Source organism: Hippoglossus hippoglossus, chromosome 23 (assembly GCF_009819705.1).
Source record: "Hippoglossus hippoglossus isolate fHipHip1 chromosome 23, fHipHip1.pri, whole genome shotgun sequence".
Taxonomy (NCBI): domain Eukaryota; kingdom Metazoa; phylum Chordata; class Actinopteri; order Pleuronectiformes; family Pleuronectidae; genus Hippoglossus; species Hippoglossus hippoglossus.
The window spans coordinates 1,994,497-2,016,846 of NC_047173.1; the positions used below are offsets into that span (position 1 = coordinate 1,994,497).

At 42.1% G+C, this 22,350-nt stretch overlaps 1 protein-coding gene across 1 annotated transcript in view; it reads right to left on the bottom strand.

Annotated features, from left to right (window-relative positions):
* large1 (LARGE xylosyl- and glucuronyltransferase 1) overlaps window positions 1-22,350 on the bottom strand; it is a 115,867-nt gene that overhangs the window by 87,918 nt on the left and 5,599 nt on the right. Inside the window, exon 2 of the mRNA XM_034578588.1 lies at window positions 4,659-4,845. Within this exon, the coding sequence (XP_034434479.1) occupies window positions 4,659-4,764 (106 nt within the window). The 5' untranslated portion in view covers window positions 4,765-4,845. The remainder of the gene's footprint in view (window positions 1-4,658; window positions 4,846-22,350) is intronic.

The following is a 22,350-nucleotide window of genomic DNA, read 5'->3' on the forward strand; positions in this document are numbered from 1 at the left end:
CGAACTGCAACAACCAACTCCCCCTTTTTGTGTTTTCAGAAATCAGAATTTCCCTTCGACCTCGAGCAGTAACACAAACTACACTTCCCATTCAGGCCCTTTGTCCTGACAAATGTTGAGCTCAACACCTGTTATTAAGTGTTTGTTCTGGTTAAGAAAACCTTGGAAAGTCATCTACATTCTTGTGTCACTTCTAGTTTTCTTTGTAGCTGCATATATGACGTTTTCTTCAAACATCACCCACTTAAAAACAAAATAACATTAATACCTTTAAGGCTTAATAAACAAGCATTTCTACAGACATAATTGAAACACTCTCTATAGACATTTAAAATGTTTTGATTTGATTGAGTCAAATTACACCTCCAACAGAAACACTCATTAAAGGTAGTGTGTAAAATTTCGGTGAAAGGGATCTATTAGCAGCAATATAATATAAAATAATACTAGTGACGTTTTCACTTGTGTGTTTCATCTAAACAGTTTTCTAGGATAGAGCGGATTCAGATAGTCAGTGGTTCGATCCCAGTCTTCCCTAATTCGCATGCCGAAATGTCCTTGGGCAAGATACTGAACCCCAAATATCGGGTTGTTATTTGTCAAGTTGCTATTTAAGTTTAAAGATTTGAAATGTGACCACATATTTGATGTGAGCTGTTGATGCTTTTAAAAAAAAAATATTTTACATGGTTTTTATGGTTTTTAATCTGTGGTGCTACACACAGTTTGATTTCAGTCCAAAGCCTAATTTTATCCCACTGTGCAATGTGCAAATTATCCAGACACCCCAGGCAGGCTCCACATTCACTCACACTTTATTTTAACTTCTAGTTAAAATAAAACATATCCCCTGCAGCTGATTATATTATCTATATGCTAATTAAAGGTAGGGCTGGTAAATTGTTTCTGAAACACTTTTGAAATCCTCTTCATGTCCCGAGAGCCATCAATAAATAACATTTTCTGGAAAAAAAGGCTGGTGTCTGTGGCCCTCGCAGGACTGTAATACATGTGACCAATCATTTCATTTGGACTGATTGAAATGATTGGCTGGCACAGCCTGAGAATAACCAACCTGCCTGCCTGTGTGCACCCTGCCCTTTCTCTCACTGCACATGACTGGAGTCTTCAGCCGGAGACACATACACGGCTGAAGCAGAGATGACAGTCAGAAGTTGTCAAGCGAATCATGGAAAAGTCGCCTTCGAGCAGTTGTCAGTGCACGTTTGTGTGTTTTCGGGGGAGTAACTTTGGCAAGACGGTCAATAGGAGGGACTGGGGTGTATCAGTTGCATATTTTCAAAGTGTAGCCTGCTCTTGCTAGCTATTTCCAGGATTACCAACCCCAGCTTTAATGTAGAGACCATTATGGTCAAAAGAAACCCTTTAGCTGCCGTGTGGTTATCTCCACCACCACAAAGTCTGCCTCTGCAATATCATTTTATATGGGCATGTGACTGTGTGTCAGTACTCTAACAAGACCAACACACATTAGGAAAGGGTTCAGATGTTGTGTAGTTATGAGGTAACAAGGTTACAGAACCCTTACAAATTCATATTAGGGCCATTTTGGCGAAAAGAAAAGAATATGATAGACAGGGGATTGGTGGGGTGATATTGTGAGACTTCATAATATTGAAATTTCCAACATTAAAGTAAAGACAAAAGAATTTGATATTTTCTGAGATTATAAAGTCACAAATTGATGAGATTTTGTGTGTCGTACACTAGAACAAAGTTAACAGATGCAAAGCTGGTTATCTCTACAGTTCAAAAGGCCTTCGTTTTATTTTCTTGATCTCCAGGTTCTTTTTATGTTTGCCTGTTAATCCACTCGACTCTAGTCCCCCCACCTCTCCATAACCAGCTCATCTGCACGGGCCTCCACCTTCACTCAGCCCCCTGCCTCGTCACTCTGCTCCCCAGCTCTTTCCCACTGCTGTAAAGCCAGCCTCCACTGCAAAACCACGGTCAGGCCACACCATGCTGGTTCTACCACAGCTTGTTCTCCTTCCTGCTGAGCAGTCATCCGGCCCCCCTCACAGCTCAGCCCCCATTGGCTGCGTCCTGATAACGGACCATTCCCTCTTTGCCTTCAGCCTTCACCTGCCAGAAGCCTCATCTCCACTATAATTCTTAACCAAAAACCTAAGACTTTAAAAAAAATTTGGAGTAAATCTGTGACTTTAATCTCAAAAGAAAATTGAGTTTTTATCTCACAACATTACTCCCACCCTTTGCTCCATAATACATATCTTTTTACTTATAATGGCCACAGTACACCATCGTACTCTGACTATATTTCTATTGGCACCAAAGAAAAACTACATAAGCATATTGCTGTTACACCAGAAAAATAAAAAAAAAGATCAGTATCCCGTTATAACATCAAAAGTTTCCTGGTATCATATCATCAGGTACCGGGTGGAGGTAGACTCCCCATTACATGCACTGCGGCTGGCTCAAAACACTGCAGTTAAGTAAAACACAAGTGAAGCCTCCTTCTGATTAGAGTAATGCACACAACCAGCTACTGGTTTATTTCCATCAAAACAAACTTAAATCCGATCGGGAGGAAAACCATTGGTCTCTATGTAGTAGGCAGTGGGACGGAGGGCTGGGACAGAGTGGGGACACCTAAATCAATACACAGCCTAACCCATTCATTTTCTGGTGTGACAGCAATACGCTTTCTAAAAACACCCTCACACCAAAGTACACATATGTATGTGGACAGTGGTCACACACCTTTCGCCATACAGTGAGTCTCTATCTGTGGCCCTATTCTCTCTGCTCCGTGCAGCTCATCCAGACAAAGCGCTCAAGACCCCAGGGACTCTCGCAATCGTTCTCAGTCTGCCAGACAGATAAACACAGCAGAGAGGGGAGAAGGGAACAAAAACAACAGTGGATGGAGGATGATGACGATGGAGACTGAGGAAGAAAAGCAGGTCAGAGATGGAGAGAGGGAGGGAGGGAGAGAGAGAGATAGAGAGAGAGAGAGAGAGAGAGAGAGAGAGAGAGAGAGAGAGTGTTGAAGGAAGAGTGTGAGCTAGCAGAAGCACATTGCTCCTGTCTCACACATTCAGGCCTCACCTACAGCTGATGCTCCCTGCAGCCAGGTCCTTTCACAACTTATCATATTTCCACCAACTACTCCCCACCGCCTGGAACTTACTGCCAAATCTAATAATTACTTTGCAGACCCTGGCGACAATTGCATTATGGGAATGTATTCACAAGTACAGTCTCCAGGACAGTGACCCCCAAGTCAAAATTGTCAGTTTAATCATAATTAAAAATGGCACCACCGCAGCGTTTCAATCCTGCGAGTCAAAGTCATTAAAATGGCTCCAAGCACTCCAGAACTATATTGTCTGGAGGAAGTAATCAACTTTGGACAGGCCCGAGTAATTCATTAATAAACCACCTCCACAGCAGCGGGGAGGAGGGAGGGGTGACTTTGTCTGCAGGACATTTGTTTCCTCACATTTCCTCTGATGAGTTTGGCTGTTAAGACTTGGCTACAGTGTAAAGAGGTGGGCGACACTTTGTGTTAGGTCTAATCACACAGTGTGAAGAAGAAGAACTCACACACACACCAGTGAATCTACAGGTGAGTCAGAGAAGACCACAGGCCGACTGAAACTGAGCAAAGAACCCCCGCATGTTGTCTTAGGTAACGGTTTTTAAAAAGAAATTATCATCACATTTCATTCATGATATTTAAATATTCAATAATGTTTTTTTTCCACATAGTATTGCAGATGTATGTGTTTTCATTGGACTGTTCTGAACAGATTGTTTGTTGTTGTTTTTCGTTCATGGTGTGGTTCTTGTTTAAATTTTTTAATTACGTTAGCTCAGTTTTTATTCGTTTATTCGTCATTTTTTTAATTATGCTTGATTTTCTAAAAGGGAGAAGAGGTCCAATAATAAGCCTCCGTCTTCCTTGTGTCCAAACACATTTTATATTTCGGTTTTTGTTTATAATAAAATGGAATCGCCTGATAATATCTGACAATGGAAAATTTTACTTTACACTCTCACACACCTTTCTTAGGACCGGTTAGCTTGACTGTCATCTATGTTTGATATTCGGCTAAATCGGCAAAAGATAAAATTCAGTGTAGTGGGGAGAGCTAAATAGTGCCCCCCCACCTTTCTTCATAAGAATCAAGAACCACGCACACACTACACGATAACACATTATGCCTTTTTTTTAACAATAAGGATGCATTTAAATCATCTGTTCACCAGAGGCAGTAACACACATGTGCATCAATAATGCCGGCATTAAATAACACTGAGTTTCACCAGTGTAATGCACTTGTGAGTGAGCAACTGTGCACGGCAAGTGGTGGATACAGGACGACCAGAGACTTACATACAAGCCGTGCACACACAGCAGACATGCAGACCAACATAAGGTGGGAGGAGTTCAGTGACCATACAGTGGCATGTGGAGTTAGCTGATACTGAAGACTGAGTGGAAATAGGAACGAGCCATCTGTTAGTTTTTAGAGGCATTTGATGACTGGTAATTATAAATGTCATGTATTAATGGATTTTTCTTGTGTGCTGGACAATGAGCTGCTGTCGTGTTGACTGTCATGGTGCGGATGTGTCGTTCCCTCAGCTAACACACTCACACGTACCTTGAAAGCTCCCAACGGACAGGTAAAGCCAGGTGAGTGTTGGGATGAAGACCAGGGCAAGGGAGGCCGCCAGGAACTTCCTGCGCCCGCGACACATTACCAGCATCCTCCGGACCAAAGCAAATGGAAAGAGAGGTGAAGTGACCTCTATGTGGGTAGCAGCTGTTGTCCAGGCTGATTCATGGCACTGGGAGAGAAGGCAGAGGAGGGAAAGCTGGGTTAGAGGAGTAGACGGTCACATCCTCTACAGACGCAATTACAGCTCAGCACTAAGCGAAACACATCCGAAGCACCAGAGCCAAAAGACACACTGAATTATTCACCCAAGATTCTGGAGGACTGTTAATTATCATTCATTCTCTATGGTTAAAGAAAGAGACATATGGGCGACCCTATGGCCAAACGGTTAGGGCACATACGCCTTGAGCAGCAGGTCCCTGGATTGATTCTCAGGGGGCTTGACCATTTACTGAATCTCTTACCCACTTTTCTCTCCTACACTGTCACAATTTAATCTAAAAAGAAGCAGGTTTACAAAGGGTCAGAGTTGACAGACAAAGGCAATCCTGAATAAAAACATTTTAATATGTTTGTTTGTTTTTTTTGCGTGGACAGGGTACGATACAATCCTGCAATTGTTCACATGGTGTTCTCCGAAAGGACAGATGGCAGCGTGAGACCATGGAGAGCAAAATAATTTATATAGTTATAACTGCAAAGGCACTCAGTAGAGTTCATGCCTGCACCAAGGCCCAACAGTCCCTGTTTGAAACCACATTTACATTCACTAGTTTGAATCTGCACCAAAAATGCCCAATCTCCCAAATTTTACAGAAAGAGACCAAAAAAATCCTGGATCCGCCCTCTGATCTGGAACCACACCAACATTTAATGGGTTTTTTCTTGGGCCTCCACAAAATTCATGGAAATGGTTCAGTAGGTTCTGTGTAATCCTGCTAACAAACAAACAGACGAAAACAAAACCTCCTCGGTGTAGGTTATTAATTTATATATAGTTATATACGGGATATGGCGTTTGATTTTTTTTGGGGGGGGGGTTCTCAAATCTATTATGATTATGAGAAAGAAAATGTTGGATATGCACACCAAATGTGGTCAAAATGTATTGGTAAGATAATACCAATACTGTTCTGTTTTATCGTGTCACTATGTCAGATCTAATTTAGTGGAGACAATCTGCAATAGATAGAGGATATGCATAATTTGATCATAACATGATCTGGAGCTTTTCAAAGATATGTAGTGTAAACTGCTTCAAGTGGTTATTATGACTGGGGCTAAACTACAGAGTGCTTTTGAATAGGCTGTCAATTTACCAAAAATCAATCGTTATCTGCCCCCCTAAAAAACAAACTATATAATTAATAAAATCAATAGTGATGTGATTATATGGATTATGTTGACACTCTCTACATCAATGCACTTAGGCTTGTGTGGTAAAAAACTCTCATTATAGCCTTTACAGAATCCGGGTGGCCAGCTTCCGGGTCGCTTCCAGGTGGCCACTGCATCCAGGCACATTACTCAGGTGTCAGTCAACAAGACATTCTGCTCCATCTTTATAAAAAACCTGCTGAATTCATATTTATGTTCCTGGATGAACGGGGCGTTGCTTCTTTTGCAACAATGAAGTTAAAACCCAGCGTTGTATCATAATCTGTGGGAAGTTCCCTCCTGTCTGAAGGAATGTGTGTGTGTGTCTGCCCATCTCCCTTCACAGAAACAAAAATGATCACATATTATTTAGTTATTAGTCGTTTCTTCAATGTGTCTAAATACAGGTCTCATAAACTCTTGCAAATCAAACAAACACTAAGTCAACTTCAGTTCTGTTCGTGGCCTAATAACTTCTGATTAGTGATGGTGTTTATTGTTAACGTGTAAAGTGAGTGCATGTCAGCGGGGAGGGGGGGGGGGGGGGGGGGGCATGAGCCAGTGTAATACAGCACGGTAAAAGGATACCGGATTCATAATGTGCGTCTGCGCTAATCCTCTAGTCCTGTTGCAACTTTCACATTTGCACCTCCCGGGGTTTCAGCTGCAGATTGATTTCTTTTGCTAAAATTGGATCGATAAAAAATGGATATAAGCATTAATAAGATAAAAAAAACAACCGGGACAAAATCAATGGGATTCTAAACCACCCTGATTACACAAACCCAATGTGGGGTTAGACATGACCATTCAGTTGAGTGTCTCCATGGAGCCCGCTTATCAAGCTCTATAAATAAATGATGATCGAATTTAGATTAGGCACTCATAAAATCATAACTACAATCACGGAGCAGTTGAACCGTTTTTTTAACCTACCAACCAAGTCTGAAGAGATATTCATCTCGTTATTAAATGTTGCATATAATATCAGGCAGTCACACATCAATCCAACCCGATGACCTAAACCGATTCATCAATTTCTGTGGCGCGGGGGGGCAGGGCGCAGAGTGCAGAAGTCTCATTAGATCATATTAGCTGAAATCCTCTTTCCGTTTTTTCGACCACATTCGTCCAATTACCCGGCCGACCTCAGACGTTACCCAAACAGCAGGGATGAAACATAATACCTCCGGCTGGCACTGCGGAGGCTGGCGCATACACAAGCCGGGATGCCAATTATCATAGTGTCACTCTTCCACAGCTTACTGAATCTCAGAGATATTGTATTGTTGCCTGGGCTGTGTGGGGAGCACCGAGTGAGACGGGGTTAAATGAGGCTAGAGGAGATTAAACAAGGGGTTTGACAGCCACTGCTTTGAAATGTTGTGAATCGTTTCAGCTGCTCCTTAGCCTTTGACCCCCGTGTGATATTAGCTTTTACTGGACGCTCGGGATCTAAATTGCAAATACTACACTTAAGACATTTATTACCACATCCAAGGGAGGTGTGGGACCGCAGAGAAGGCAGCTGCAGTCATGGAGGGACGCAGGGAGAAAAGGCATTAGGTTGCTGCCAGAGAAGTTTTCCTCCTTTAGGTAGTTTTCTGTATTACTGGGTCTTTATGTCTCCATGTAGTACTCGGCCATGCTTCTGGGCACAGTTTACACTCAAATGTAATTTACTGTGTACAATACTTCAGTGAAGTCTCTGCCATATAAGTATATTTGGGTTTATATGGGACAGCCTACAGAGCTGGGTGGCATTACACAGAGTTAGCTTGTATTGCTTCATCTCTCGCTTCCTCGATACTTTGAGCACCAATAAAACTGCCTCTGCTTTAAGACTTTTGGTTTCTACTGAAAACGTCTTCAAGCACTTCACTGGCATTTTCCATCCCAGCTGCATGAGGGAAGACGCAGGAGCTGAGCTTGAAGTGGAGCAGCAGACCGGAAGACATTTTCGGGCTTTGTAGCCAAGGTGTGACTTGGTGCCATTAGCGGCCGAAGCTTTACCAAAGTGTAGCACGTCAGGAAACAGACAGCGGTATATCGAAGCTCCATCAGAGCCCTCTCTATTCAGAACACCTCAAACGCTACACTTGGTTTTACAGTGAGGAAACAGGTTTAACCAGCTATTGCGAAAATTGACCGGCTGAAATAAAACACTGGAGTACATGACCAATCAGGCATGTTCAAAAAAAAGGTTTTTGTACTTTCCTTTAACCAACCCCCAAGGACGGAGTTATTCTTGGGGGTAAAATGATTCCTTGGAACATAATTTAGACCCTGGTCCCTGCAGTGGAAATGCACAAAGTTCCTGGGGAAAGTTCCAGCAGTGGAAACAGCTTATGTAATCCGTCCTCTAATCACTCCTCAAAATAACCAGGCCACTCCCCCAGTCACTGAATCGCAGCCTTCAAACTCTGTGGCAGGACCATGAGGCTCATATCACTGCTTGTACCATGACAGAGCCAATCTTTGTAAAAACTCACACACATGTATAATATGAAGGGCGGGAATTGAATCCTATCTTTCCCTCATCTTCCCCGGTACACAACATAACATGATTATCCATAGGCTGGCTTCATATCTATGGCGACTGCTCGAGATGTCAATAACAAGCCTTCCCTCATGGCTCATCGGGAAGTTGAGAGAAACGTAATTTTATCTCCACAACTCAATATTAAATTGCCGTGTGTTGACACTAAAAGTGATGAGCAATGATTACAGAGCAATGTTTTATCGGTTGAAAAAGGCCGTGGGGAGAAACGCTGAGAGCGTCTGATTGAATCATCTGCTGTGAAGGAAGGCACTGCAGTGGAGCCGGGAAATGGTCAAAGATGGCAGATTTACACAGGTTCCAAATGTGGAGAGCTGTGGCAGAATTGTTGTTGAGAAATAGTCACAGAAGAGTGATGGACAAAGGCACCTCATTCCACAATGAGGCCACATTTCAATTTAACTCGAGGTCCATTCAAAGTTAAAATCACGTAGAGCGTTCCTCTGGACTTTTACTTTCAACCAAAGAAATAGTCCCGATCCAAACAGACCACACTGTGTTGGGTGGATTATGTGGGATATTGTGGAGAGAATGCTCGCATGCAAAGCGAGAATCCATCATTTTTTTTCCCAATTAGCCATTTAATTGACAAGCAACGTCTAGAGGCCGCATGAGTAATGACTCCTTGCAAAAATTAGGTTGGGGGTGATTGGGTCCAAAAAAATAATAATACTAATATGATTGACCTCTGTTTCTTGTTCTACTCATTCCCAAGAGTTAATATTGGTTTATTCTAATAGTGGCTATGATTACTCACTAATATTAACCAAGTATTGAAACAAACCATTCTTTTTTTTCTCTATCAGATGCCTTAACCCATATAACCAAACTTTAAATTAAGCTGTGTTGAAAGTACATCTTTATTCCTGTTCAGGTAAATGCTATTTTCTCATGTTTTCATTTGCCCTCAGCTTTAAGTTTCCCCACCTGCTGGTTTAACTCCACCACCACTACCCGAGTCTAGACTGGGGGATCCTGTCCCGCCTCTTACGTGAGCCTACTGATCTGATGCTGAAGGGAGATGCTTCACTTCGATGGAGCCACATCCCGAGAGCCTTTCTCTGTTGCAACCCGAATACATTTTGTTGGACGTGTGCAGCTGATCTCTCCTTACCGGAGCAGATTAGAAAAACTGCCATGCAAATCATTTTCTGGAAGAGTGATTTCTAATAGTTTTGAAAAGCACCGACAAACATGATTTGTGGCTGGGACACAAGATTAGGAAACATTAACATGGTCTATAAGCACTGAGAATTGATGTAAATAACACATTTGGCTTCATTGTATTGAGATAGAGAAATAGAGAGATCTCAATGCCTGATTAACATGTGAGCAAATCTTCACTGGTGTCATCGGGCTTTCCCCAACAGAAGAATGGGTTGCACCATATTCATCAGGTATCTTTTCATGTTCTTTGGCTAAATTTCATTTTGCATTTCCAAGAAACATTGCAAGTCTAAGACCTGACCAGGAGAGAATGGACAAACCAAAGGCAGGACCCAAGAGTAAGACTAAGGACATGAAATGAATTCATAATAAAAATGCATGTGTACTAATAACAATATACTAAGCATTAGTCAGTGTGCTGCCTGTCATATCACAATTTTTATGTTTCAAAAACATAGGAAGTCTAGTTGTTGTACATGCTCAAAGAAGGTCCCACTTTGCACTCAACGTTCAACCAGCTTGGGCAGTGCTCCCTGGTTTAAAATGTTTATTTAGCTTTAATTTATTTAAGAAATTTAGGAAATATTGAGTAGAAGATTATTTGAGTTTGAGGTGGCACAGGACGATGGACAGGTGCTCAATAACTAAATCTAATAATAATATTAGAATAATAATAAACTGTATTTATATAGCACCTTTCCAAAACAAGGTTTACAAGGTGCTTTACATGATAAAACACAACAGGAATCATGCAGATCAAGTTCAATCCCAAGAACAGTATCAATAGAGGAGTATAACAAGCAGAACATATTGAGAAAGCTAAATAAAGAAATACATAAATAAAACATTAGGAGAGGATCACAGGAAGGCTAGTCTATAAAGGTGCGTTTTAAGAAGAGCCTCGAACAAGGCTGTTTTCAGGCAGGTTGTTCCAAAGTCTGGGGGCATGAATGGCAAATGCTCTGTCAATAAGAGATGATAAGAGAGGATTTAAAGGACAACCCTGTCAGGTGGAGCAGTGGTGGAAAAAGTGCACTGTTTGTCCTAACTGAGCCTAAGATCCACTCCATGTTATCGAAAGGCCTTTTTCTGGATCTAAGGATATTGCAGATTCTGGCACGGAGATCATGGACGGATGGTAGATCACAAATAAGAAAAAAATGTGTGCTTACTTTTAAGAAATCCGTCTTAGCGAAAGGAAATAGTTGTCGGTAGAACAGTTTGGAACGTGTCGGACAAGCATTTCAGCAATCTTAAAATCCACATTTAACAAGCTGATTGCTGGGTAAGGACAACTTTATTGGATGGCTGTCCAGCCCTGCACATTTACCGCTTGATGTAATAGCAACAGACAGATCAGTAGTTATTGGATTCTCCAACTTTTCCACTCCACCAGTGTAATCCGGAGGGATTTCAGGCATGGTGAAAAAGGTTGCCATGGTCCCCCCCCATGTCAGGAGTTGGTTTTAGATGTGTATAAGGAAGCATAGCAGTCTTTACATTTATCCTCTATTCTTTGGGGTCTATTCTATATCAGAAGATGTTGGAACTTGGGGGGGGATTAGGTGAAACGAAATGGTGCGACGTGATTGGTGGGCCAGTAATCTGCCAGTTTTGTCACCCTGCTCATGATTACTTATGGATTTAGAGATTAGTTCAGCAGCATGGCCTCCAGTCAACGTGTTGAATTCTGATTGTGGAGAGGCGTCTTCTCCACTCACCTGAAGTTGATGGAGTGGTATTAAGATTATCGATCCAAGCAATAATCTTTGTTCGTTCAGTTCAGTTTTCTCCTTTTCTCATGACTGAACTGAGAGATTATCTCCCCCTCTATTATAAGATTCCTGTCCGATATGACTTAAGAACATCAATTTGTCAACAAAAATTTCATTTGAAAGTAAACCTGTTTATATTCTATATAGTAGTGATAATCCAGCTCACAGAATGTAGGCTGTGGGTATATGTCTGCCAATTGGCTTAGTGTGCTTTTCATTGTCCTCTTTCCTAGAAGGAAACACCAACTTCCCAGCTGCAACAGATGCTGATGTTCGCAGGGTTTGATGATGTTTTTTTGTGGGGGTTTGTCTTTACAGGGAGATACAAGCAAAACAAGTGTTATGCATTGTGAGACTAGATCTAGAAGTCAGCCTGATCCTCACAAAGATATAAATACACACACACACATACACACACACACACACACAATAATAACCTAAATCGATTAGGTTCAGGACACCAACTTAAAAACAAAGTACTGAAGAAATGCGTATTCCCTTCATCACTAGTTCTTGTCTATCAGTTCGTAGACCTGATACTTTGAAAAACCACGTATAATTTGTTCATATTATGCATGAGGGAGAGAAGGAGTCCTTCGGTGCAAGAAATCATCTCTGCCGCAGAAAACTGTGACACTTCCTGATAACACTTTATTAAACCTGTCACTTGTGGTTTGATCCCAGATTGCCCTTAACACTCAGTCACAGGGGCATCTCATAACTTCCCCTGTGCCCTCCAACATCCACGTCGTCCAGACAAAAAGGAGAGAACGAAGCCAACCTTACATTAGCTTTAAGAGCTGAGCAGAAGTGACAAAAAAAAAAAAGGCCCATAGAGTGTGACCGAGTGTACGTATACAGCCACACGGCAGGGTAGGAGTGCACAGATGAAGAGCTGCTTCTGTTCAGTGGAGACCAGCTAAGAGGCCCTTTCTTTGTCTCGCTCGCGATAATCAAGAGTGGCCATAGGTCAAAACAATCCAAATTATCCTGACAGGAGTACATAATGTACTGTGAACTAAATGGTTTCGGCCTCACCCACAGAGAGGGGGGAAATGTATTGATTGTGCACCGGGAATTAGTTGCCTTCCATTTCATTATGTTACCTTGGCTATATATACACTCATTAGTATTCTGTTAAAGCAAAGGGCGACATGTGCACTGCCCTGCAAAGGAGCGTCTACCCTATGTATGTCACAGGAGCTTATAAAGGTCTCACAAATCCTCAGCAGTGATGTGTAATACACAACCAGTACCCATGGTACCTTTTTTAGGTTCTTTACTCTCTTTGTAGGTGTAACACTTGCATTTTCTGTTATGTTGTTGTTGTTGTTGTTGTTGTTGTTGTCATCATTAGTGCAGTGCTTGCACAGAGTGTATACTGTGCTATTTTGCTGTATAAAATTTGCATACTATTAGTTTCATACTAACGTTTCACGAAAAAACTCTCACATACACTTTAAGCGTAATGAATAGTGGCTCATCGTTCATTCCACATCATCAAACTGCAGCAAGTCAAGTGATGTCTGCATCAGTCATGTCCTGAGTGGTCCTGTTGTCCATATTTATACACAGTAATCTGATTTATGTAATTTGAAAGGAAACCAGATATAGGATCCTACTTCAAGGAAACATGACATGGCTTACCACAAACTGTTATCTTAAAAGAATAAGTTCATAGGATCATTAAGAATTTATTACAACTGTTATTTTAAGATGGACAAAGCTAATTGCAGCGACCTGTGATCCACTAGAAACGAGTCGGACCGAGCCACACAATCCAATCTTCTTTTTTAGAAAGCACGTTTATAATGTTAGATGCAGAAAAACCTGTTGTCACGTTCAAAGGTTTGCTCCTCGCTCGCCAAAATACCACAGGTCAGATGTCAAGAGAGGAGAAAGAAAAGGAGGAAGAAAGACCAAATGAAAGAAAGCCAGTGGGCTGCAGATTTCATTGAGACCATTAATGATGATCAACAATGAGCCTCATCTGTAAAGTTAGTCTCTATTGAATTTGTGTCCTTCTGTTAACCTGAATTAAGTGAAAGTGGCTGGTTCGTCGTATTTCAAGATTTGTAGCAAATATACAGGCTACATTCTGAAAGCTCTCATTTTAGCTTGTGCAAAAAAAAAACATTTTCCTCTAAGCTTAACAAGTGTACTGTGGTTTTGTTGAACAATTACCTGAACTTCCCCTTGTTCACTGCGCTTGCCCTGGACCTCTGTACTCTGCAGTCCACTCTGTGTGCACGTAATAATAGGTGCTGAGCCCTCCATCAAATGGGCAGAGACGAGGACAGAGAAGAGAGAGTGACCACAGGTGACATCAAAACTCTCAGACATTTTTTTTTTCTTTTCATTCAGCAAAGGAGCTGCAAAGAAAATAAAAAAAACACAACTGTTGTGATGATAGGAAAACCCTTAAATCTCTCTTCTGCCGGGTTTATCTCTACCTTTCACGGTTCCATTTGGAATATGCACACCTTCTGGAGACCGCCAATCTATTCTCCAAGCGCGCACTCAGAAACAAATTGTTTGTGGCCAGTTTGGACTCGGTGTAACTTCTGTGTCTGCCTTAAATCTCCGAAAAATGTTTTCCCTTTAATCGCTGCACCAGGGTAGAACCTCACTCCCAGCCGTTACAGGCAGCTCTCTCAGTTGAGTGGTTGGTTTTCACTCAGCGGCTGACAACATCTCCCAGCTACTCTCGGAGCCTCCTCTTATACGAAGCAGCACTGCACAGATACAACAGCTTGAAGATGAACTAGTGTTTAGTTGGGAGGGACACGGACCTTTAGTGGCCCAGATGAAGCAATTAATCATGGCCAACTCTGAGCTGCAGGCGAAGCAAGAGAAAAAAGAACACATCCCACTGAAACATTCATCTTCATGGTGATTTTTTTCCCCCTTCGGCATCTCTCTCTGGCTGCAAGTTTTTTGTTGTTGTCAAAAGCCAAGTAGCACCATTAGTCCAGGGAAAGTTACAACTCCAACACTTTTATAATGTTGATCGGCTGTAAAACACGAACAGGTAAGGACAAATTCAGCTATAAAAAAAACAAAGTGTAGCACAAAGTCCTTACATAATAAACAGATAGGTCTCTTTGGTGGCATGTATGAATCATCATTTCTAAAAATGATTACGGCTGAAAACCATGTTTCTCTGAATCAGTTCAATTCATTGGGTCGATCCTTTGCGCAATCATGAGTCATATTCTGTACGTGGTGGTTTTCTAGACCACACACCACAAGGAGTACCAGGGTTTTTAACTAGGAAATGGAGTAGCAAGCCAGAAGGTAATATGAGCCAGCGAGGGGGGGGGGGATATGAAGACATGAACCCCAGGAGACAGAATTTGGCTGCAAGAGCCCAGATTTGGTGCCTCTGGCACATTCCAATGCCACAATTCCTTCATACACAATGCTCTTAATTATTGCATATTTTAATGAGTTTTTCTACCTGGTTGTTAACCTGTAGTGAATTATTTAAAATGAAAAATGGGAAAAGGAAATGAGAAAATTAAGAATGAACTTTCAATTTGCCGAAATACAAAATCCAGCTAGTGATTAAGTTTGTAATTGGCATTTTAATTTTTAACCGCACAGAAACTGTGTCGTTACTTCACCTGGTTCATTGTGTCCGTCAGAATTTGTCTGTGTCTGTGTCTGTGTGTGTGTGTGTGTGTGTGTGTGTGTGTGTGTGTGTGTGTGTGTGTGTGTGCGCATTCGTACGCAGCCTCTCCCAGGAGGAGAATCAGAGAAAATAGATACGGCCGATTATACAATTCAAACAGGAAATTAGAATTAGAATCACAATAAGGCTGAATAACATAACCAACAGAAATTAAATGAGTACTTGGCTATTTGGCAGACAGCTGCTTGTGGGAAGCACAAGACTAACGTAAGGTATAGGACTAGGAAGAGAAACATGGTCATCAATGCCTCCAAGTGAAAGATTAAACCTTAAACATTAAACCCTCCATGTGGAATGTTACTCTTGCAGCCTTGGCCTCGTCTTCTTACTTCAGTTACAACATTTCCCCTCAGTCTTCTTCACTAAGATGAGAGGGAGTCTGTCTCTTGACACGATTCTTGAAGCCCTATTTTTGCTTTACTTCAACCAACCATCGCTGACCATGAGCTCTTCATGCTGATGCAACTCATTAACGGCTCTAAACTGTCTCTTTCACTATTCCCACTGGGCGCCGGAGGGCTTACTTTTTCCCCAAAGAGTGCATGTGCTCCTTAGTTAAAAAATTCAGGAGTACATTAAGAACTTTGAAGGCGCAGAGAAAAGGCAAAGCTCACTTTTGCCCTCGGCAGTTCATGTTAAATAGTTTCTGTTCTTTGGGCCTTGATCCAGATCTAAGTCCTTTATTATCAGGCATCTATCTCCTGATACCAAACACTTTAATTTATGTTAAAGGAAACATATTATGCCCATATTGGGGTTAATAATTCTAATTTGGGTTCGTAATTGAAAAAGGTTTACTGTGCTCTGATGTTCAGAAAACACATGCATTTCCTCATACTGCTTCCAACGTGTGTAGGGAATGTCAGCCTCCATCCATGGCTTTACCTGGCTGTCAGGGAGTTTGCTATACCAGCTGTCAGGTGCAGGTGTACATGTGGTGCAGAGGTATCGGCCGGACTACTGACAAGGTGTTTCACTTCAAGAGAGGGGGTTTTCTGTGGAGGAGAGGAGCTCCCTGTGTTGCAGACTTTGGCCTGGTTAACGCTTGACCTTTTACATGTAACACGAAAACCTTTAACACACTAGACGAAAGGGAAAGCATAATATTTCTCCTTTAAAATGTTCGACTACACCGCCTGTGTATTGGATTCATTGGAATGACACCGCTGTGGACATCTTAATCTCCATTTTGGTGTTGTTACAGAGTGGAGGTTCTCTCACAAACTATCTTTGGCTGTGCAAACCAACAGTTTGTTTCTTTCAGCGATGGCAGTGACACTCAGAGTCAGAGAAACATGAGAAAGTGCAGCTGAATGGTTTCCACGCTATTATGTAAATGTTTATTAAAATTTGTATTTACGGAGACAACATTGGTGCAGTTTAGTGACTGTGTCGTAGTCATTGGTGTGTTATTACTCTTTTTGTTATTTGCACACGTCCATAAATACATTTTACAGTTTGATGACATCTATGCACATCATATGGATGAAGGACTTTGACATTATCAGAGAGAGAGAGAGAGAGAGAGAGAGAAAAATACATTCTCCCACACTGACTTGTTCAGGAAAACCCCCTCACATAGAGTAATGTCTCAATTTACCACCACTGACAGTTAAACAGTTAGAAAAACATGTTTGCCTTTCAATGTGGTCCTATGACAACTTAATAGAATCTTCGATTAATAAAAAATATTTCATCATAAATAATAACACAGCTGAGACTAGGGAGGTGTTTTGACAGGACAAAACTCCTGTATCAACCAGTACTGTGAGCCAAACAGACAGCGGGAACACGCCACTGTGATAGTAACAAAGAGGTTTGAAAGGTTTAAATAGTGGAACAATATCAGAAACACTCTGGAGGCCTACAGCTGGGTGTCAGCTGAGCGAGGTGGATTTCTCTCGACAACCCAGTGGGTCAATATCAAGCCTCCTCTGTAAAGATCAATGGCACATGCCTCTGGCAGTGACAACCTTCATGCCAAAGTGACGGGGCCTCTGTAGGAGACGCATGAGACACAGAGGAAATGTTTCATATGTCACATGTTGCTACGTGTCTCTGATACATCTGCTGACATGAGCTCTGTCAGGGGGCGCAACGGTAACAACCAGCATATCTACAATATCTACACTAAAATATCTACCTAGAGACACAAGCAGCTGATTAATTGTGTCTGGTAAACAGAAGCTGAGTCACGGTGTAAATAACCAGCAGTCACACGTGTACAACGTCAACAGTTTGGAGCGGCGATGATGTCGTAGCTTGTAGCTAAAATCTGATGCTAATTACGCAGAGAAATAGCACAGGAAAAGAAGGGAGGCTCAATGTTAAATGAATCAAAGCCAATCAATGGGAAATAATGAATAACCACTTACATCTTCAGTGGATGACGATCAGCAAGCCACCGAGTCATTCTTTGTTTAGTCAACTGTTGTGATTGGGGATGCCACCATGTGGAAATTCTCCCGCCAGCTAATAAACTTGTGACAGCACCGGTGTTGCCGCTTACGCCGAGGATTAGAAGTAAAGAAGTGGGTTTGACTTTGTTTGTGCAGCCTTTACTCTTGTGGTGCATTTAAAGACGTGTTTCACAATGATTACCCAAACGGAGCAGCATTGCCCAGAGAATTAATTCAACCCATGGTGGTAACGGCGTGCACGCGCACCAAAGGGTCACTCCCACACACACAACAGATCTCGAGTGACAGGTAGACAGACTGAGGGCCCGGTCACATACATGTGGGAATGTTTCAGCAGCGAACCTTTGCCATCCGTTCACTTCCAACCTGTGATAGTGAGGGGGCGAATAGCATGCTTGCTCCCTGTGGCAAGGCAAATTGCCACGTGGCTTCACATGGAGTTCAACTCTGGTGAACTTTCACCGGCGATATTTGCTTTGCATTCGTGTATGAGTGACCAGGCCCTAGAGAGTAAAAGATTAATTCTGGATAATAAAAAACTCCATGGACCAAAGCACAAATACGCAGTGAATCATGGTTGTGCAAGGACAGGGGGTAGTGAGAGAGAGAGAGAGAGTGAGCGAGCGCAGAGCAAATAGAGCTGCAAACAGCGCTGCACCCATCAAGTTGGAGATCCCTTGTTATTAAGAGAAGTGTGAAAAGTGTTTTAGTTCATTATGAAACTGTGGCAGGACAAATTAGAATATGGCGGGCCGCCACAGTCTAGATAATTACTGGGAACAGTGCAGTGGCAGCCTGCCATGGTCTGACTTGTCCCAACACAGTTTTATATTGATACAATAATGCAATTTTATATCCACAAACTAATACAACATAAAAGACCTATAGATTGGTGTTATATTTTGTGCCATAGCTTTGTGGTAGAGCTCAATTGTCTTCGCCCCACTCTCTCACGTGTCATCGACTGGACACTGGCAGCAACAGGAGCAATCCCTCTGTGTTGGTGGCCTGGTGGGCCGTCAGAAGTTCAGTTTACTGGGACCCAATGTCCCCAGACAAAGCTGCTCACTGACAGAGGGAGGAAAAAAAATGCTCATCTTGAAGAATCTCAGTTGAGCGTGGGGTCTCCAAATGATGATTCAAATGTTTGACTGTCAGGGGGGGGGCAGCCCCAGTGTTTCCATACAGTATTATTATTCTAGGCTGGGAGCAGAAAGTGATAGCAGCTGCATAATTTATCGCGCTGTTCAGACTATTGAGTTGGGACTTTAATTTTTATTTGCTGACAAGTACATAAAGTTTTGCTGGAGATGAATGATTCAATCCACAGAAGTGTTGTGACAAAGAGGAAGCGATGCAGCTGATATTTTCCCCATCGCTGATTTTCAGAGGGAAAACACTTTCTCCGGTCGGTTGTATAATCGACCAACTGTTACTTAACGGTTCTCTTGTTAACACAGAGGCTGTCCGATGAGCAGCACATCAGCAGAGCTAACTATGTCCTCGTAGTTGGCCTTATGAAGCTTTATGTGACTGTAACAACATTCAAATCAGACACGTATAACAGGTCCGACCTACAGAGGCCGCTGCTGTGACCTGTATGTACAAGTGACACGAGTCCGACATTTAAAATGGGCAGCATTTTAGTGACAGCGGGAGGAGAGGCAGAGGAAAGGAGACACCGCACAGAAGCCAATGGTAGATAATTAAGATTATACTGTAAGTGGAAAAAACAAGAGGGGCATGTGTCATTTAAAAATAGACACAGATGTGCATCATTAGAAGCCCACAGTGCAGGGCCTGCGCTCAGCACCGGCTGATTGACAGCCTTGCTCCTGCATGAGACGTAAACATGTGGGTAGTAACCAGCCATGAAAACAGCCTGGTAAACCAGCCGCTGAGTTCCTCCCACAGGAACGCACGCCCACTGCAGAGTGAGGCCGGAGAGCGAGGAGCTGTTCCACTCAGTGTGAATGTCAGGGGTCATTTCGGCAGCGTCTCTTCAGGGCAGTGGATGGCCGCCCCCATTACTGCTACACAATGCACAACAATCACAGCGTTACATTTCACTGGCGTTCTCCTGACAAAGTGGGCTCTTCCCAGCACACATTTGTCTGTGTTTGAGCATGTGTAACTGAAGTTTGGTTTATATGTCAATTGTGCAGCGATTGACAAAGTGGAAGATATCTACATGCCAACCAGCATCCTGATAAATACACGCCGGTGAGCTGCGGCACACCCATCGTTGACATCCATCCATTTTGTTTCATTGACTCAGTTTTGACTGACACTTCGAACCCTACACAATATTTGTAGTAGAAATAACGCTTTCACTTTGCACCAAAATCAGGCAAAAACATATCAGACAACTTCTCATAAAAAAAGTCACGTCTTTGCTAAAGTTTTGCTGCTTTCTCTGTACACAAGTCAAGTATGGACTGATATTGAGTGGGAGTGTGTATGTATATATTGATTTCAAGAGAAACAACTCCTCCTCGATCCTTTGAGAGATGGAAATACATGATCATAAATTCCGTCAATTCCTTCTCAAGATTCAAGACTCAAGAAGACTTACTGTATTGTCGTTCCAAAACACGAGGTACATGAGAGGGAATGAAACTAAATACTGAGGTCCCGGTAAAGCAGCAATGAAATAGAACACTAGCATCTTAAAAACTAAGCAGAAGCAGCAGATAAATACAATAAAATGGAACAATAGAATCTCGGACCAAAGAAGGATAAAAACAATACTAATTAAAAAGTGCAAATGAGTATTGATAAATACGAGGATAATTATTCAAGTTTTATTGCACATGAAAGATTCTGGTGTGTGGGTGGTGTCTTGTTCTTCACCATCAGAGTCTGAGATACTCTGAACCACAGCAGCATGTACCAGTAAATGCCAGTAAGAACATCCCATAGGAGGTATACAACGCTCCACCACAGACCAACTTATCCCCTCCATGCAGAGGACATGTCTTGCAACATACCACAAAGGGATGTCACTACAGCTGGTGAGTAACTCTGCATACCATGTACCGTTGTGCCTCACAGCTTTTTCGTCTTTTCACAGTAGTTGGACAAACGGATGAACGGAGAGGGACAGATGAACGGCGGGACAGATGAACGGCGGGACAGATGAACGGCGAGGGACAGATGAACAGCCAACCTGAAAACATCGTACCTGCAGAATCAACTGTCGCCGACGCAGAGGCAAAATCCCGGAGAGCTGTTTAAATTGTTTCTCCTTTTTATATTTTCTGTGCCAAGTTTCATGACCTAGAAAAAAATACCTATGAACATAATTTGCATTTCTGACCCACTTCATTTCACTTTTTAACTCCCACGTGATATCTGGAGCAGATGACAGGTAATCCAAGGCATCGCAGACTCAAAGCTATGAGGTGTGAAGGAAACTGTGGCTCTTCCTCTATTTATGATGTGAACTGCTGAGTGTGTGCACAGGTCCTTATTGTACCACCTGCAGCCACCACACTGTGCTGGATGCACTCCCAGAACTGCTACTCCAGTCAAATACTGCTCACAGGTTGTGGCTTTACTTCAGGGTCCAAGCATGTTACATGAAGTCACGTATATTTATAGTTTTGTTAAAAAAAAAAGGGACAGAGCGAGCCTTAACATTTACCCAGTTGGCCAATAGGTCCAATTAAAAGAACAGCTACATTACAAATTTAGTTTTTGAGCATTACTTACACTTTCCAACCATTTACAATCATCAAGTTATAATTTGTGTAGCCTCAATATGATTAAAGCTATTACATTTTAACTGTGAGCATGGAGGAAAACCATTATCTTAAGTGGGACCTGTAAATCTATGGTCTTGACCTTTTTTTTTTGTTATGATTTGGCTCTTAAAATTGAACTGAACTGAAAACCTTTTATTATAATTCATTCCTCATTTTGCCATGGATTTTTGTTGTGTAAAAGCACTTTGTAACCTTGTTAAGATAAGTTATTATCATTATTATTATTTTAAAATAAAAGAAGACAAGCAGCACAACGAAACAAACGCAAATTTCTCTAAAGCCAGAGAACGTTGAACTGTTTCATTTAACTAATAATCAATACCCTTCTTTAAACACAGACGTGTTGAACTTCCTCTCATGTGTTGGCTCACTTCCGCCCTGTTCCCTACAACGCATCAGGGAACCTCGTACCAAACCCTGGCAAGGTTCCAAAAGGTTTTTTTGCATTTTAGAACAGGGCAAGATACAGCTTTCTTAAGATTTAGGACTGTGGACCCCATGGCAAATGATTTGTCATCTAAATGAGAATGGAGGACACTGATCTTTTGCCTGATGATATTGAAATAAAAATCAATTACCCGGAATGAATTCTGTGATAATTAATTACCTAAATGTTTCTGATGCAAACAGCCCTCATTTCTGGGACCATTGAAGCTTCTATACCTAAACAAACAGGGTCTTGGCAGGCCACTCTAAAGATGCGAAATGCAATGATTAGTGTCACATCAGGGGATAATCCCGTATGTGAGAAACAACGTCTGTACTTTGCCTAATTTGATCAAATTGGAACACAGCGGTGTTAGTAATTTTCCCGAATGGCCACACTTGGAAGGTGGGGTGAAAAGTTTGCGGTCACAGAGAAGGGCGAGACGTGATAATTGTACAAATGGGAGCTCCAACGCACATTTCCAGGC